This window comes from Bos indicus x Bos taurus, chromosome 17, assembly GCF_003369695.1.
Source record: "Bos indicus x Bos taurus breed Angus x Brahman F1 hybrid chromosome 17, Bos_hybrid_MaternalHap_v2.0, whole genome shotgun sequence".
NCBI lineage: Eukaryota > Metazoa > Chordata > Mammalia > Artiodactyla > Bovidae > Bos > Bos indicus x Bos taurus.
This window is the reverse complement of record NC_040092.1, coordinates 19929509-19946921: the sequence shown is the minus strand read 5'-3', so window position 1 is coordinate 19946921 and position 17413 is coordinate 19929509. Positions and strand designations below refer to the sequence as shown.

The window sequence follows — 17413 nt, the reverse complement described above, 5'->3', positions numbered from 1 at the left end:
ATGAGAAGATTCTTGCTTTAAAAATGGGTTTACTCAAATTCATTCGGTCAACAAATACATACTGAGTGCTTACCACGCACCAGGCATAATTCTGGGCACATGGGTTCCCTGAGTGAACAAAACAAATATTCCTGTCCTCCTGGAGTTTACATTCATTGGGTAACTTTTAAAAGGAAAGGACTGTGAATTGTATGAGTTGTCCATTAATTCAGTACATATTTATGGGGACTTACACAGAAATGCATTAGGTGCATTACGTGTATAAATACAGTTTCTAGTCTCACAGGGATTTCAGTTTAGTGTTCCAGATTTATGCATTAAGTTAAAACATGGGGGTTTGAGTGTCAACCATAGATTCTGTGTGGCCTGGATATGCTTCTAACTCTTCTGTTTCCACTGATACATGGTCCTTGCTCTTGGTAACACTTACAAAATACTTATTAAATTGAATTACAAGTGATATAAAAACCATGAGTTGAAAAGCTAATGTCACATCAGTTATACTATTTGTTTACAAATACATTTTTTTCTAAGGATACCTGCCTAGGTGAACAGAAGAATTACAGAATCTCCTTAAGTAAGTTCTCCCTGAAAACTGAGAAGAAACGGTGCAGAGAATTTTGCATTTGGAATGCTGAATCCCATCACAAATTTAGATGCTAATATTATTTCTAAAAAACTGACATTATGTGTCTCCTTACGTGATACACTGAAGAGAACATATCACCTACAGAATATTATTGCTAAAAATCCACAACTTGAATCTAATCATGAGAAACATCAGAAACATAAATCCAGAATGAGACATTTTGCAAACCAGAGAGTCTGCACCCTCCAAAAAAGACAAAGTCTCAGCACAGATAAGAGTCAAGTAAGAATCATCAATACAAAAGAAGTAAGGGCTATGGGTGGTGCAGGGAGGAATGTGGAGAAGAGCAGGATATTACACTGTTTCAAAACACCTCCCTTAGTAATTACAAAAGGAAATATAGTAACTGTGTCTGAGAGAAATAAACAACAGTGTAACCAAGTTATCTAAATTCACATCCTCTATTTGGGCAAAGAGGCATCATGTGCCTCTAAACCTCATACCCTGGGAAGGACACCCTATCACCCAGGTAACATACTGCCCCAAATGCAAAACTCCAGTCTTATCATGAGAACACAGAAAAGCCCAAGGGGAGGGGCCGCTGACAAAATAACAAGCCTGAACTGTTCAAAAATGTCAGTGTCATGAAAGACAGAAAAGTTGTGGAACTGTTCTAGAGTAAAAGAAATGACAGACATGACAAATACAACACATAACCCAGGATTAGATCCTGGTCTCAGAGGAGAAAATTACTATAAAGAACATCATTGGCACAACTGGTTAAACTGTAACATGGACCATAAATTCAAGTATACAAACATATACATATATGTATTTTATCAATACTCTATCAAAATCGTGTCTGATTTTTATAATTATACTGTGGTTCAATGAGAGAAAAATCTTTGCTCTTTGAATTACACACCTAATTATTAAGGGTAAAGGGGCATGACACATGGAATTTACTCTCAGAGGGTTCAGAAAAATGTTACGGGTAAACATAGGGAGAATGACGAAGCAGATGTGGCAAAATGTTTAAAAACTGACAGATCTGGGTGGAGGATACACAGCTAATTCTTTTGTACTATTCTTCCAACTTTTCTGTACCTTTAAACTTATTTCTAAATAAAAAATAATCGTATGACCATCAAGTCTAAGCATAGGCCACTTCTATTATATAACAGTTCATCTGAAACCATCAATTAAAAGGAAGAATGTATCAACTATATTTCAATTAAAAAAATACTGGCAAGTGAAAAAAGAAAAGACAGACTAGCTGCAAAATAATATTTAAAGGAAAAGAAAAAGTAAACAACTTCATTAAAACTCATCAGATAACAGAGGTATTAAAATGCTCAAATGTTCCTTCTTCTAAGAGCCTGTGCTTCTAATGAGAAGTCATATCATGGCGAGACAAATAATCACCCTCTTCTTTGAGAAGACGCCACTGGCTCATACTCAACAACAGACACCATCAAAGCAAGCACTTACTTCATCAGGTTTGGCGGACGGGCACAGCCATTTTTCCAACAACATGTCCCAGACTTTTTCCAAATTAATTTCATTGACTTCAGCTATTTCTTTAGCAGCTGTGTGAATATCTAAGATATTTAAGATAAAGAATTAAAAAAAGAACCCCAAGTTTTCAATGCAAGATACCAGGGAATCAAAAGGATAATTCTCCTTGGATGGAAAGATACAAAAAGAGTTTTGCCCTCACCAGGATAATCTTTCCCACATGAATTCTGAATTCTTTGGTTTATGCTGGGATGTTCGTACAGACTGACAATGAGATGGACTGGTTTTCCGATCACTCTTAAATACTCAGCAGTGTTCAGCTTGTGGGCTATGAGCACAGCTTCCGTGCCTGATCGCCGGTACTGAACATGAAGCTTCTTCAGCAGAGCTTCAGCTTTTTCACGTGTCTCATCCTTTTAAAAAATTCCAAGCAAACAGAAACTTGTTTTCTAAATCTTCAGTGAGACTAAGAATCTATCTTTATCAATCAAGGTCCCTTCCTGCCTTAGTTACAACCTTAGTAATCTACACCAAGCCTCATTTTCTTTCTCCAGTTTAGGTCCCCAACCCTTGAAAATATCTATCACCAGGGTGGGCTGAAAAGGGATGCTAGAGAGCACAACTTAAATTAAAAAGAAAGTGGACTCTGACAACCCAGAGAGGTGAGATGAGGGCAGGGGAGGGAGGTTCAAGAAGGAGGGGATATATGTATGCTTATGGCTGATTCTCACTGTGGTACAGCAGGAACCAACACCGTGTTGTAAAGCAAGTATCGTCCAATTAAAAATAAGTTTTAAAAAAGAAATAGAAATGTGAACCTTAAAAAAAAAAAAAGCAGAGCCTGCACCCTAATGCTCATAATAGCATTATTTATAATAGCAAAGATATACAAGCAACCTAAGTGTCCACTGAGAGATAAACAGCTATAGAAGATACAGTGTGTGATGTGTGTGTGTATTTTCCAGGCAAGAGTACTGGAGGTATACATATATATATATATAAAGGAATATACTTAGCCATAGAAAGAATGAAGTTTTGCCATTTGCAGCAACATGGACAGACCTGTAGGGTACTATGCTTAGTAAATAAGTCAGACAGAGAAAGACAAATACTGTATGATGTCATCACTTATCTGTGGAATCTAAAATACACATGAGTATATATGCAAAACAGAAATAGACTCACAGATAGAGAAAACCAACTAGTGCTTACCAGTAGGGAGAGGAAAGCTGGGAGGGGCACAAGAATAAGAGGCATGAACTACCATGAATAAAGTAAATAAGCTGCAAGAATACACTGTACAGCACAGGGAATATAGACCAATATTTTATAATAACTATGAACGGAGTATAACCTATGAAAATTTTGAATCGGTATGTTGTACACCTGAAACTAATATTGTAAATCAGCTATACTTCAATTTAAGAAAGAAAGAAAGAAAGAGGAGCCTCCCATCTTACAGTTCAGACTCACCTGAGATGGAATATTCTGAAGCCACCTCTCAGCTAAATATAGGCAGAATTTCAAACTGGACATCTTGAAGGAACCTAAAGAGATAAAGAAAAGACTTAAAAGAAATCATAATCCTTTCAAGACAATGTATTTTAGTCAAATTAGCCAGTTTTAAAACAACAGGAAGGCATACTCACTGTAAAAAAACAATTTAAGCAGGACAGGAGACAAAGCAGGAAGCACAGTCCACAGAGGGCCATCTCTGCAGCTTCTATTCCCATTCCCTAGACCTCTACATTCCTCCAGAAGTTCTCTGTGTGCAAGTGTGCACACGTGTGTACAAGTGTTTTATCCCAAATGGGATAAGATCATATATGGAGCATAATCTGTTGTTCTCACTGAATATATATCTCGGATATCTTTCCAAATCACCTACACAGTACTCTATGAATACCCTTTATTTTTTTTAACCAGTTTTTGACAAATGAGCATTTAGAAAAATTACTTATTTTCAACTTTTGTTACAACTGAAAACACGGCAAGTTTATATAAGTGTTATATAAGTTATTTAAGTGTTTGTATACCTGTTTGACCATGAGACAGTGTCTAAGGTTTCGTTACAGAAAGTACGTATGATTAGACATGAGAGAGTATGAATTTATACTCAAGTTAGGCAGTGCCTCTGGCACTGAGCGCCAAGCAAGCAACATTGCATCTTGCTTAGTTCACTGGTGCCTCTTCTTTTTTAATGTATTTATTTAGCTGCTCCAAGTCTTACTTGTGGCAGGCAGAATCTTTAGTTGTGGCGTTTGAACTCTTAGTTGCAGCATGTGGGCTCTTAGTTCCTTGACCAGGGATTGAACCCAGACCCCCTGCCACTGGGAGCACAGTCCTAGCCACTGGACCACCAGGGAAGTCCCCTCACTGGTGCCTCTTTAACATATGACAGTGCTACAAGTGAGGACAGGGGGGCAAATATATTTCTCTACTTTTATAAAAAAAAGTTTTTTAGCCATGCCACGCAACATGTATGTGGGATCTTAACTCCCTGACCAGGGACCGAACTCCTCCCACTGCACTGGAAGCATGGAATCTTAACCATTGCACTGCCAGTGGAGTCCCATACATTTCTAAGCTATCATACTTCTTCTCCTTAAAAGAAACAGAAGGAAATGAAAGGAGCATCATTTTTTTTTTTTTAACAAGTTACGAAAACAACACAGCCAACCACTTGAAGCTCAATTAAAGGAAGAATCCATACCTTCTGGGACATCCTGGGCAAGACTGATGGCGATGGCTACGGCCCACTCTGGGTTAACTATGGACAACAGGTAGGATTCGATGGTTTGCGTGATCTTGGCTATCTCCTTGTTAATCAGTGTTGAGGATTTACCCTGTGTTAACTGCAGGAGCTTGGGCTTCAGCTTTTTTTCAAAAACGTGTTTGGCTGTAGACACATACAGAGTGTCCAAAGAGAACTTCAAAGAAGGGAAAAGTTATATGACTGACTTATATGCTCACTTTTATGGGCTTTACATAAATTTTTCTGCAGAGGGGCTGAAAGAATCACAGAACAAAGATACGACTTTCACGGTTGTAACCCATTACCTTCATTAATTTGGAAACTAAGAGCAAGGTTGGGAAGGATTCTTCACTGAGTTCTGTAGCTGGAAAGGAAACAAAGATAGTATGATTTACCTATGGAAAAGGTTTTGGCTATTCAGGACAATTCAAAAGAGGTTAATGAACATACAGAGAATTTTCCAGAAGCTCTGTGCTGTGCCAAAGAATATTAGGTGAAAAGGCAGTCTGGTTTGGGCAGCTGATGGCAAAGTTATGACGTGCTCCAACATATACTGATGTTCTAGGTCCACTGGGGGAGAAATTCTTCTGTATGACTTCAAGTGTTTCAGAAGACTTAGTGCCTGTATTAAAATAAAAAGGTTTTTCCCTGTGAGATTAAACTAATCGTTAAGCATTTTATGTCTAATTCTATACCATCACAGGATTCCTGGGACAGTCTCTCCTCATAAAGATGATCAAAACCTTTTGTAGTTTTACCTTTAAAACTATTATACTAGTCTTCTAAACCATAAATTTTGTGATTATTAAAGAAATTACACTAATTTCCACTGGAAATTAAACCACAGCAACACTGTTGCTGGTGGGATGTCTTATACTCTAGAGTTCGAAGTTCTCTATACTCTCTTCAAATAGTTTTAGATGTATCTTAAAAATACTCGATTTCAAAAAAAAAAAAAAAAAATACTTGATTTCACTTTAAGTACATAGGCAGTAGATCTAAAATGAATCCTCTATGTCCTCTCTTAGGGCTTCTGTAGCTTCCCAGGTGGCTCAGTGATAAGGAATGTGCCTGATAATGCAGGAGACACGGGTTTGATCCCTGGGTCAGGAAAATCTGCTGGAGAAGGAAATGGTAAACCACTCTAGTATTCTTGCCTGAAAAATCCCAAGGACAGAGGAGCCTGGTGGGTTATACTACATGGGGTCACAAAAAGTTGGACACGACTGAGCAACTGTGCACACATGCATCTTCTTTTAAATTTATATCTTATATTTTTGGGGCTCATATAACTTTTTTTTTTTGGCTATACCTAAAGGCTTGTACAGAGAAGGCAATGGCACCCCACTCCAGTACCCTTGCCTGGAAAATCCCATGGACAGAGGAGCCTGGTGGGCTGCAGTCCATGGGGTCGTGAAGAGTCGGACACGACTGAGCGACTTCACTTTCACTTTTCACTCTCATGCATTGGAGAAGGAAATGGCAACCCACTCCAGTGTTCTTGCCTGGAGAATCCCAGGGACGGGGGAGTCTGGTGGGCTGCCGTCTATGGGGTCGCACAGAGTCGGACACGACTGAAGCAACGCAGCAGCAGCAGCAGCAGTAGCAAAGGCTTGTAGGATCTTAGCTCCCCAACCAGGAATTGAACCCTGGCAGTGAAAGTGCTGCACCCTAACCACTGGAATGCCTGGGAAATCCTTGGGGCTTGTACTACTTTTTAAATCAACCCATTTTCTTTTGATTTTTAAAAGCTAATTTAAGAAAATATATAAGCTCCTATGACCAAAATATGTAAAAGAATAGGAAGTTACTAAAAAGTGTTAGTTGCTCAGTCGTGTCCCACTCTGAGACCCCGGGAACTGTAGCTCTCGGGCTCCTCTGTCCATGGGTCTCTCCAGGCAAGAATGCTAGAGTGGGTAGCCATTCCCTTCTCCAGAGAATCTTCCCAACTCAGGGACTGAACCTGGGTCTCCTGCACTGCAGGCAGATTCTTTACCATCTGAGTCACCAGGGAGGAAGCCCAGTAAGCTACTGCAAGAACTCAAATAGAATTGAGTCCAGGACCTACCTAATATAGAAAGCTAAATCTGATTCTGGGTCTTACATGCTTTGGGATTTTTTTGCCAGATGACAAATATTTTTGCCTTAATTCTTCTATATCAGTCTTTTAGTGGCTTTGTACTTTTGGCGAGTTTTAAATTGCCTCAGTAGGACAAAAACTGGATTAAGATAGAACATGGAGAGGGGACTTCTCTGGTGGTTAAGACTTTGTACTAGACTCTGGACTTCCAATGCAAGGGGTGCAGAGTCAATTCCAGGTTGGGGAACTAAGATCCTACATGCCAGAGGCGTGGCCAAAAAATAAAATAAGATAAAACATGGAGAATAAAAAACTCTTTTTACTCTGTATCCCTTTAAAGAAAAGGAAATAGAGTAAAAAAAAAAATGTACAGTTTCAAGGGAGCTCAGAGAACAGTTCAGAAAGACACTAAATAACATTAATTTTTAAAAATGATCTAAATTAAAAACATAACTTTAAAATCTATGATATATTTGTTATACCTGATTAATATTAATGTTGGTTATCTTCTCATCAGCTCTTTCTATGACTTTCAAGACGACTTCAATCATCTCATAGTCATAGGGATCCAACTGCATAAAAACAAAAATACATCAAAACTGAAGATGTTGCCAGGCTGGTTGATGTTGCTAGTTATGTTCATTGGCACAGATTACAAATATAACACCTCAGTGCATTACCGTATTAGATTATTCTTTTAAAAAATGAACTAACATTTTCTTATCTCTAAAATCAACTCTTAGAATAAACACATGTGCTTTAAAACATCTGGAAATGAGGCAAAGTTGGTTGAATAAAGAAAAATGTTCTTAAAGGACTAAAAACCTAGAAAAATAAACATATCAAAATTTTACAATTTTATAAGATTTTTAAATTAAAATTCTATTTCTGTCTTTTACGATGAGAAAATTAGAACAGGATAAAACCGACCTTTTTTTTGGAAATGACATAATTAAAAGTGTGGGCCTCCAAGTAAAACCTTTTCAAAGGACTTCATTCCAGCTATAATCACATACAAGCTACAAAAACTAGCTGGGTGGTATCTATATATGCTTATAAAAAGAAAGGAAATATTTCCTTTGTTCCGTTTCTGCCCACATACCATTACTTAAAAAAAACAATTTAAATGGCAACTAAATTCACATGAATAATAACACTGAACAAAGTGAGAAGATGATTTCTATAGTACCTATAAATTTTGAGCTAGCCTATATTATTTTTGGCTGAATTACAGACAAAACTTTAACTGAAGTATTTCTTGTAGGCATGATTTTATTTCCCCATCCATCCACCTTCATTCCCCCATCAAACTACCCCCTGACCTCAAAGTTCCAATTCTCAGAAGATCCCCTAAAAAAAAAAAACAACAAAACAGACAAGAGCACAAACATGTGTGTATGAAGATATTCCTTGTAACAACTTAGAGTAATTAAAATTTGCAAACAATGTAAAAGTCCATTCATAAAAGCCTGGTTAAACACAGGATGTTTCATCCACATAGTGGAATAATAAATACATTATCTACCAAAAATGGGAGAGATGTCTATTTATTGACATGTAAAATATGTTAAATGAGAAAAAGAGAGTAAAAGGATAGTATATTTAGTCTAAGATCTAAGATATCTACTGAACTATTAACTTTTTATCTATAGGAGTGGGATTATAGGGAAATTTACTTTTTGATTTATACCCTTCTCTGTAGTTTGATTTTTTTCAAAGAATGTGTGCTATTTTTAAAAGTCTGGAAAAAATGGCTATTTTTATTTTGGGGGGGAAAAAAGGAAAAGTGCTATATTAAATTATAATAAGAATACAGAAATCTAAAATTTTCTGAAAATACTTTACAAAAAAATATAGGACTTACTTTTCCAATTGGTTACCATATATATCTGATTAGTTAAGAGTAGGAGGGCTGTTTGAAATGACCCGATGCATTCATTTCACCATTCATCTACCTTATGCAGTATTCCACTAAGACTGATGACCAAATCTTTTGTGCTCGTCAATAAAGGAACCATTTCGAGGGCTTTGGCCAGGAGTTTGGAACGCTGCTGCTTTGTGGATCCTGTGCTCACGTCTCCCTGGCTCTGGCTGGCATTCGTGTTGTGGAGGAGTGTTTCAATGAACAGCTGAAGGGCCGCATCAGCATCCAGCTGAAACGTGCTGAAATAGTATTCAGTTACACATGAATCTCCCAGAATGCACATCTTTCTAGACAGAGCTTCTCGCAGAAAACTCAGGTTTACATACAACAATTTTAAAGTCATTCCCTGAAATTCTAAAGGTCATCTAAATTTATTCAGTGGGGCTGCCTGAGGCAAAAGAGTCACTGTCAACCAAAGAAAAATCACCAACACCATGTGAGCATAAAGATGGTGAAATTAGCCTGACAAAATTAGAGCTCTTTAAATTTCACAAAAGAGGTCAATACCAGAAAACAACAGGCAAAAATCTCCCAGTTTCAGTTTAAAAAGAAGAGGGAGTGTGTGTACCTCGTTCTGGCTTTGCAGCAGTCCAAACAAGAATGGCTGAGTTTCGTTACATCGGAGTACAGGTAAATCAGAGCTCCTCAGAGCTATGAGTAGCCTCCAGTTCCTGACTTGCAAGTCCAGGATGGTGACAGCCGGGGACAATACTCCCCACCATCCACAAGGACAAAGAACTAGATCCCTGTCTGGTGAGGAAGGGCGCTCAGCAGTCTCACTATCAAGAACTCAAGATTCCACTCACCTGTCACAAACTGGGTGAGGGTTACGGCATCCGTGGTATTTTAGAAATGATCACTTATTATCTAACCCTGCGCAGGGCACCTGAGAGGGGTATGTTCACTCATACATAAATTGGTGATAATATACAATAAAAATGAAATGAGATGATGTGTGGAAAACCACTTTGAAACTAATAATAAGCCAACAGATTTAGTACCTAAATTTATCAGACAGATAAAACTCAAATGTAAATTACAAATCGTTTGACTGTTCTCATTACACTAAACTGTATCTATAAATAACATTTAGTCTTAGATTTTTTAAGTTATTTTTTAAAAAAATTCTCCCTAAATCATACTTTCCACCAATTTTAAGATTACTTTGAGCCCCTAAGTTGATCTGATACAGAAGTTTACTCGCTTGGAAGAATATCCCAAGCTTCTCTGATCATGTAAATGGTCTGGATTCTGGAACACATATTAAGACCAGATTCCTGGGCCTCAGATCAGCTGAATCAGAACCAACAGAGGGACCCAGGAATCTATATTTTTAACTAAGGGCCCTAGGTGATGCTTATCATGAGGCAAGCTGCGAAAACACTAAACAGTGAATTTAAAAGGTGATATATAAGAGAATTTAATCTGGTTTGGATTTACTCAGTGTGGGGTTGAGCAAAAGAAAACATCATAAGTCATGGGTCATGTGTCATAATCATTGTTAATCACTGTGTTCTTTCATTAGGATTACCAGTTTGTTACGCTAATAGCAAAAATACCATTGAGATTTAAAGAATTACCTGCAATATTCCAGAATGATGCTTGTGTCCATATCTATATTCTTTACGAGAGCTTTGATGAGGTCGTTCTTGGTGAGAAAATGTTGCCTGAAAACTGGCTGGAAAGAAATCTGGAAATAAAAAGAGCAAAAGAAAAAACCTGCTAAACTGAAATGTATCAGAACAAGGGTACCATCGTGCCGTGCCCTTTCACTGTCCACTTGTATAGAGAAACATTTTTCTATAGCTCCTTCAGCTTTTACATTGGAAACAAAGGACTCATTGTCCTTTCCTTTCGGAGAGGCTGCTCATGCTCGTGCTCAGTGACTTTAGTTGTGTTCAAGTTGAGCATCACTCTGAAATTTCAGGTGCAAAATCTCAGTCATACTAACCCCTGGCAATTCATCACTAAAGTATGGCAGTTGGCAACAAACAGTCCCATTCTGGAATAGGAATGAGGCTTCAAAATACATATTCAAAATACATTCTACAGTGGTTTCATTCCTGAGAAGCCAACTATCTGCAAATAAAATAAAATGCTTTACATTCATAGTAAAGAAAACAGGATTTTGTTTTTGCAAATTGAAAAACAAGGGCCACTTACTACTCCCTCGGAGGAGTTGCTGAAGCTTAGTATACCTGTATTTACATTTACCTATATTATCTTTAACCTACCAACACACAATAAAGTATGAGGTTAAAGGGCAGGCCTGGAATAGCTTTAAATGTCAATTAATACTAGATACATTCCTAATGAGAAGGCTTAGTAGATGAAATATCAAGCTTCTAATTTACTTAAAAATAGAGCAAAACGAAAATGAGGCAAAAGGTCCTTATTGCTTTGAGATTGAAAATGAGGGTACTTTATTTACCTAAAACTTATGTGCCACAGTTTATATTTACATATAACCTCTCCAACGGGCTTCCCTGGTGGCTCACTGGTAAAGAATCGGACTGCAAAGCAGGAGACATGGGCTCAGACCCTGGGTGGGGAAGATCCCCTGGAGAAGGGCACGGCAACCCACTCCAGTATTCTTGCTGGAAAAATCCCATGGATAGAGGAGAGGAGCCTGGTGGGCTACGGTCCATGGGGTTGCGAAAGACTTGGACACAACTAAAGTCACTGAGCACGAGTATGAGCAACCTCTCCAAAAGGAAAGGACAACGAGTCCTTTGTTTCACATTTTTCAACTGGGTAATTATCAGAATGGATGAAACTTCACAGCACTTGAAGAATACTCACACCAAGTTTACTAAGACGAATACCCCACCGGGCATCAGTACTGAGTTCACAGAACTTAAACTTCGTTTCTGTTTCCTGACAGAGACTGGCCAACTGAGAGCCCACCAGAGATATTGCCTAAAAAGTTAAAATAGAATTAAAATTCAGTTGCAAATAGACAATGTTTTAATGCTTTTTTATGCAGAACTCAACAATAAAAACCATAATCTTCAGTCTTTCTTTATGGTAACAGTTGGAATGTTACATGTTGCTTTGTAAACCATCATTACTTACACTTAGGTAATAATTACTTCAGTGATTTGGCTTTTAGTGTGATGCCATAAATTTAGTCTGGATTTCTTTCATAAGAAAAGGCCCAATTTGAGCTATCCTACAAGTAAAATTGCCACAAAGGGCAATTTTAAAACAAATATTAAAGACAAGTTTCGCATCCATTAAACTTGTCCTTTGAAAAAGAACTGGCCCGTGAATTTAAGGTTTCAAATACACTAGAGTAAGAATATGCAGTGAGGTTCTGTGGCTGCATACAGATTTAAGAAAAAAAAAATACAATTCCCTGGGTTGAGCAATGCTTAGGACCTGCATATGCAATCTCTGGTGTGTCACTAGTTAGGGAAAAGCTAATAGAAACCATGTGAGTTAGCTTGATGCTGCTTCTGCTAAATCTTGAAAATCTGGTGGCAAGACCAGTTTTATTTCTTTCGCTAAATCTTTAATTCTTCAGGAACCGAAGGTGTGCCTCCTTAAGTCATACCAATATTTTGTCGTAATTCTGCCATGCTTTATCTGTGAGCTTCCAGAGATTCTCAAAGACTTCTTTTTGCGGTAAGAGAGTGCAGTACCCCAGTGCCAAGTCGAGATCCACCAGGCGACAATTAAATACCTGTAGGGAGAAAGCACCTGGAGAAGCAAGTTCCTCACAATTAAAACAGAACTCGGTCTCTAACAGCTGATTTGCCACTAAATTTAATTTCAGACTAAGAAAGAACAAGCGTTGCACAAAAAGTTATTTATAGTAAAATAGTTCTGACTTGCTGCTTAGATTTCATGTCTTTTATCACTATTACAAATTTAAGGAAAGCAACTCTAGCAAGTTCTATGTGACAGAACACACTTACCTGCAGAAGCAATCAGGGTGGGGGCAGTGGGGAGGGAGAGGAACTTAGCACAAACAAATACTCACTTTGTACAAGAGTGTGGTGGCATTTCCCCTGATAAACATAACAGCTTTCTCTTTCAATTCCATAACAACGTGCCTGGATTTAACTAAAGGGGCCTCTTCAAACAACTTTAAAAAAAAAAAAAAAAAAGGAAAGAATCCTCAGGTCCATTTCTATGAGCATTTTGAAAACTTTTCTTAAATATTAAGGAACTTTGAAAATTCACCATCATATGCAAATAGCACTGTCATTTAATCTATAATGACAGAAAGCTGGGACGTGAAGGGGAAAGGACAAAAATAGAACCTTTTAAAATACTCTGTACCTTGATTATAGTGTTGGCAACAAGGTGAAAATACATTGGTTGACATACTTAAAATACGTGCATTTTAATTTTGAAAGCTATATTTCAATAAAGCTGTTTTTTTTTAAAAAAAGAAAAACTCACATTTAGTAAATATCAATAGCGTAGTAGAAATGAATGCAATTCCTTCTGAGACCAGCTTCATAAGCAAGTTATCAATAGATAGCTTGTCTTCTACAGTCTTTTCATAATGTTGTAATAATTACAATAGTTTGGGCCACAGTAAAAACAAACAGCAGATGGACAATTTCCGATAAAATCAAGTATACATTTTTGTAGATGTTCAACAGATGTTTCCTAAACCTGGCAAATAATCCATTTCCTCACTACAAAGCCAAATGGGAAAATGTGGGCTCCCAATTCCTTTGTTTAACAGTGCTTTTGTATTTATATTCTTGCAAACTGAACATATTTGTTCTCGAAATAATACCTTTTCGCTCAAACTGGCATTCATGAAGCTTGACACAGAGTGCTGAAGACAGGTACCAAAGGAACCAATCACAAATTTTAGGGCCAGTTCCCACTGGCTAGATTCCTGAAGGTTCTGAAGCAAGGCAGAGATGGAATTGATAACAGGTAACATTAGGCTGTCTCCTGTGAAATGATAAAAAGGAATTTTACTTGAATAAAAGTATTTTAATCTTTAGATTTTTTTTTTAAACAAAGACCATATTTGGAAACTGTCTTCTGGGACGGTCTACTTCTTCAATGCACAGAATAGTCATAGAATTGGTTCTCAAAGTTAGTAAATGAGAGTTAACAAGAGGTCTGATTGAAACCGGAAAATAGTTAAGTACATGGGTATGGAGGTACTTTGATTTTAACTTGCTTATTCTGAGATGCTTTAAGTCATGAGCTGAAGAAAACCACTTCTCCACTTGGAAGACCAAAATGTAGAACAGATTCACAAAAGTTAACAATAGATAAGCCAAATGACCCACTCTCCTGACTGTTTGGAAGAGTAACAATGTAACAGCAGTAACTAAGAAATGAGGACATTGTATCAGGTTCATATCCAGGATTTAAAGAACTTTCTGTACTGGCAAATTTACAAAAGGGAAACAGTGGTTATACATGTTTGATGCCATATACCTTCACTGGTGAAGCAGTATGGTAAACTCACAGAATCCAAGGGATATCTCTTGCTTTCTACAAAACAGAATAAATTCAATAATAACTCTTTCATAGAACACATAGTCCCAGGGATACTTTAATATTGTGCTCTTATCAAATAACATTCTAAAGCAATCTGCTACTTAAAAAATAAAAAACCCAAGTATACATACAGAAAAATACACAGAAAAGTGTACATCCAGACCAAGAAACAGAACACTAAGAGCTCCCAGAAACCGCCCCCTTGTCTCCTTCTGGTCAACCCCCCAAGAGTAACCACTATCCTCATTTCCAACAGCATGGCCGCCTTATAGCCTGTTTTTTACATAAATGAAATAATACAATATGTATTCTTTTATTCCTTGCTTCATTTGTTCAGCATTATGCCTGTAATATGGAGAAGAGCACAGCGACCCACTCTAACATTCTTGCCTGGAGAATCCCATGGACAGAGGAGCCTGGCAGGCTACTGTCCACAGGGTCACATAGAGTTGGATATGACTGAAGCAACTTAGCATGCACACACTCATGCCTACAATTGATTCATCCATGCTACTGTGAGTAGTTCCAGTTCCAAACCCAGAAATACACAGGAAAAAGATATTACACAGATGAGAATTACCAGCCAGAGGTACAAGTGACGAAATCAATTCATAGATGACAGGGAGCACCATCTGTGACTCAAGAACTATTCCATCTTCACTGAAGAAGTCACAGTAAGACCATTCCTCATATGGATCTTTATGAGTTCCGAAAGAAGTCTAAATATCAAAGTGTACAGAAAACACATAGATAAGGACACTGTGGGACACAGATACCCTCTTCACTGAGTAGAATCCAGAATCAGATCTATTAGAGCCAAATGTAATTTTAGCCAGACTATAAAGTCTGTTTCTTCTGGTCGAGGGCTTAAAATAATGCTGCTTTAAGTTAAATTACTGCTCAGGGAATTTCCTGGCAGTCCAGTGGTCAGGATTTGGTGTGTTCACTGTGGGGGTCTGGGTACCATTCGTGGTCAGGGATGATCCCACAAACTGTGAGGCCAAAGAAAAAAAAATTAAATAGTTACTCTGGACAATGTCCAGAGATGCCTTGTTTGAGGCCCACTGTTTCAAAAGAATGCAAATTAAAGCCAATAAATGTGACTAGAAAAGAGAAGTGGTCTCATGTCCTTAAGTAGTTCTCTGGTATAGAGTAAGAAAATATAAGAGGTTGATTCAGTATTTTTATAAACTATGCAAATAATTTAAAAGTGGTATATAATGGATTGGGCTGGGGTTTTGTTTAAGGGAAAGAAATTCAAAGCAATTTACTTTCGTGAGAATTCCACAATCATCCATTTGGCACTGTCTGGAAAGCTCTACTGCCATCAAAGTATATTTACAGAGTTCTAAGGCGTCCAGCACAAAATCTGAAAGTGGAGAAAAATCATTAAACTATTATTTCATGTGTTTAGAATAACAACAACAACAACAAATCTTTTTAATAATTACCATTCAAAATTCTAAGACAGGCCACAAAGTAGAGAGAAAGGTTTTCACATAGCTTTGACTACCCTAAATAATACAGGTCAATATTTTTCTTAAGCTTGACTGGAAAGTAAGATCAGATATGGGGAGGCAAGGAATTTCACCATCCCCTGAAAGTGAGTATTGTCAACAGTCAGAAATGACATTGTTGGGACTTCTCTGGTGGTCCAGAGGCTCAGCCTCTGCACTCCCAATGCAGGGGGCCTGGGTTCGATCCCTGGTCAGAGAACTAGATCTCACACGCTGCAACTAAAGACTCCGCTTGTTACAACTAAGACCTGGCACAGCCAAATAGAGAAATAAATATTAAAAAAAAAAAATGACATTGCTAACTTTGGAAATATTTTAAAATAGTAATCCCCACAGAGATTCAATTATAAGTGTCCCTTTGTGAAAGGGGATAACGATCACTCCATACCTTCACATGTCCAATTGTAAGGGGACAGCATTAGCTAGACAAAAATGGAATGAAGCAGAGAACATAAAACTATGTAGATTATAAATCTTGTCACCTGGACTGCAGATGGTGGCAGCCTGGCATGCAAGGTCATGTATCTCGGAGGGAAGATTTAGACCCACAGGTACTGTCATTGGAACGCCACTGGCCAACATGTGACACAGCTTCTGACACATCAGGAACAGGAACTGCCCAGTGTCGGTGTTGCAGTGATATTTAAACAAGTCCCTTTAGAAGAAAGCAAGCGTCAGAAGTTAGAACACTCACGTGGGAAACAGATGTGTTTGCCTTACTCAGACTAATATATAATCACTACCAACATGTACAATGTCTTTAAATGCTTTCACAGTACACAGTGAAAACTTGCTTGGGGTACTGTTGTAGTGCAAGATGACCTATACTCAATGGTTCAGTTATCTGAACCGTTCAGATACTTGGGGGGTCAGTTACTAGACTTCTACGCTCCCTCTTTCTGACTCAGGCAACCAAGACAGGCTCTTAGGGTGAGAAACCAAGAATCATTTCTGTGGAAGTGAAAGGGTCACCAGCCCTATGTATCTTTTTAAATTTTTTATTGCTTATTGAAAATTAGGCTTATAGCTTAAAAAAAATTGTTGATTATAGTTACTTTACAATGTCGTATTAGTTTCTGTTGTGCAGCAAAGTCAATCAACTATATGTATACATACATATATCCTCTTTATATATACATACATATACTCTTGTATATATATGAGAGTATATATACATACATATACTTTTCTCTTTTTTCTGATTTCCCTCCTGTTTAGGTCACCACAAAGCAGAGTTCCCTGGGCTATACAGTAGGTTCCCATTAGCTATCTATTTCACACATAGCATCAATAGTATATATGTGTCATCTCAATCTCCCAATTCACCCCCCTCCCCCATTCCCCTTGGTGTCCATATGTTTGTTCTCTACGTCTGTATCTCTAGTTTTGCTTTGTAAATAAGATCATCTATACCAATTTTTTCAGATTCCACATATATGTGTTAATATACGGTATTTGTATTTCTCTTTCTGACTTACCACCAGCCCTATCCTTATCATCAAAGAAATAAATGAAGTGGGTGTTCCTTTCTGATGAGCTGTGTGATCTG

The 17413-nt window shown here is 37.7% G+C and overlaps 1 protein-coding gene across 3 annotated transcripts in view; it reads right to left on the bottom strand.

The window, feature by feature from the left end:
• Positions 1-17413, bottom strand: part of KNTC1 (kinetochore associated 1) — a 70504-nt gene that overhangs the window by 13389 nt on the left and 39702 nt on the right. For all 3 annotated transcript variants that reach the window (XM_027566906.1, XM_027566907.1, XM_027566908.1), the window contains exons 35-51: positions 16347-16519; positions 15619-15716; positions 14928-15066; positions 14285-14341; positions 13623-13786; positions 12852-12956; positions 12423-12551; positions 11669-11785; positions 10447-10556; positions 8898-9105; positions 7425-7514; positions 5313-5484; positions 5168-5226; positions 4821-5037; positions 3581-3654; positions 2310-2520; positions 2081-2190 (exon numbers count right to left, since the gene is read on the bottom strand). In XM_027566906.1, coding sequence (XP_027422707.1) covers positions 2081-2190; positions 2310-2520; positions 3581-3654; positions 4821-5037; positions 5168-5226; positions 5313-5484; positions 7425-7514; positions 8898-9105; positions 10447-10556; positions 11669-11785; positions 12423-12551; positions 12852-12956; positions 13623-13786; positions 14285-14341; positions 14928-15066; positions 15619-15716; positions 16347-16519 — 2233 coding nt within the window. The remainder of the gene's footprint in view (positions 1-2080; positions 2191-2309; positions 2521-3580; positions 3655-4820; positions 5038-5167; positions 5227-5312; positions 5485-7424; positions 7515-8897; positions 9106-10446; positions 10557-11668; positions 11786-12422; positions 12552-12851; positions 12957-13622; positions 13787-14284; positions 14342-14927; positions 15067-15618; positions 15717-16346; positions 16520-17413) is intronic.